We start from the raw sequence: 1,041 nt of genomic DNA on the forward strand, positions 1-1,041 counted from the left end.
CGCCTTGTCCCTCGGGTCCGCCATGACGAGCAGCCGCTCATAGGGAATGCCGGGAAGGGCCATGGCCGCCGAGGGGGCGGGACAGAGCGGCGGCCCCACCCCCTCCCCATCAGCGCCGCGCCCAACAGCGCCCCCTAGCGCCGCGGAGGAGGCACCGCTCCCGGGTGCGCATGCGCGGTGCGGCGCGCCAAACAGGGCTGGGAGGGGAAGGGAATGGGGGGGGGGGTTGTGTTTGTGTGTTTTTATCCCTGTTTGTCCCTGGGTGTTTTTGTCCCTGTGGATCTGCCCCCGGGGTATCCACCCCCACGGCCAACAGGCCCCCAGCTCCTCTCTTCCACCCTGGCGCCAGGGTTTCCCCCCATTTTAGGACCCTGGGGAGCTCTGAAGGTGTCAGCGACAAAGGGGGCTCGCTGATTTACAAGCCCAGTTATCAATTCCGCTACCCGAATTAGGAAGCGTTCGGTTTCAGTGCTGGTTGGAGGTGGTTTGTGGGTTATGGCACGACGGCAGCCTGCAGGAACAGGGTGACCCAGACGCGTCTCTTGCGCAGGACAAGAAGCCCGTGGGTCTGAGAGCAAAGTGGGGATGGGGGTTCGCCTGGGCTGCTCCCCTTGTGCTGCAGACCCTCCTGCTAGGCTGCCCCATGAGCAGCACCTGCCCTGGAGCAGGTTCCACTGCCACCCCTTGCTCTGTGAGGGCCAGGGAGCACCCAGGCACTGCCAGGAGGTGACCAGCCCTGGCCAGGTCCCTTCCGTGGGACACTGGGCTGCTCTCCGTGCTCGGGCCGGTGCCCACGCAGCAGTGCCAGGCTGCTGGACAGGGCCTCAATGGCCCCGGAGCCTTCTTTCTTTAGGTTTTTAGTCTGGCTAGCGTTGGAAGGAGCTTAAAGATCATCCAGTTCCAACCCCCTGCATGGGCAGGGACACCTCCCACCAGCCCAGGTTGCTCCAAGCCCCATCCAACCTGCCCTTCAACACTGCCAGGGATGGGGCAGCCACAGCTTCCCTGGGCAACCTGGGCCAGGCTCTCACCACCCTCACA

At 64.7% G+C, this 1,041-nt stretch overlaps 1 protein-coding gene across 1 annotated transcript in view; it reads right to left on the reverse strand.

Annotated features, from left to right (window-relative positions):
• The window catches only part of PSMC6 (proteasome (prosome, macropain) 26S subunit, ATPase, 6), a 12,685-nt gene extending 12,622 nt beyond the window's left edge, over positions 1-63 (reverse strand). The window contains exon 1 of the mRNA XM_010004209.1: positions 4-63. Within this exon, the coding sequence (XP_010002511.1) occupies positions 4-63 (60 nt within the window). The remainder of the gene's footprint in view (positions 1-3) is intronic.
• Positions 64-1,041: the final 978 nt, after the last annotated feature.

Source organism: Chaetura pelagica, unplaced genomic scaffold (assembly GCF_000747805.2).
Source record: "Chaetura pelagica isolate M959 unplaced genomic scaffold, ChaPel_1.0 scaffold141, whole genome shotgun sequence".
Taxonomy (NCBI): domain Eukaryota; kingdom Metazoa; phylum Chordata; class Aves; order Apodiformes; family Apodidae; genus Chaetura; species Chaetura pelagica.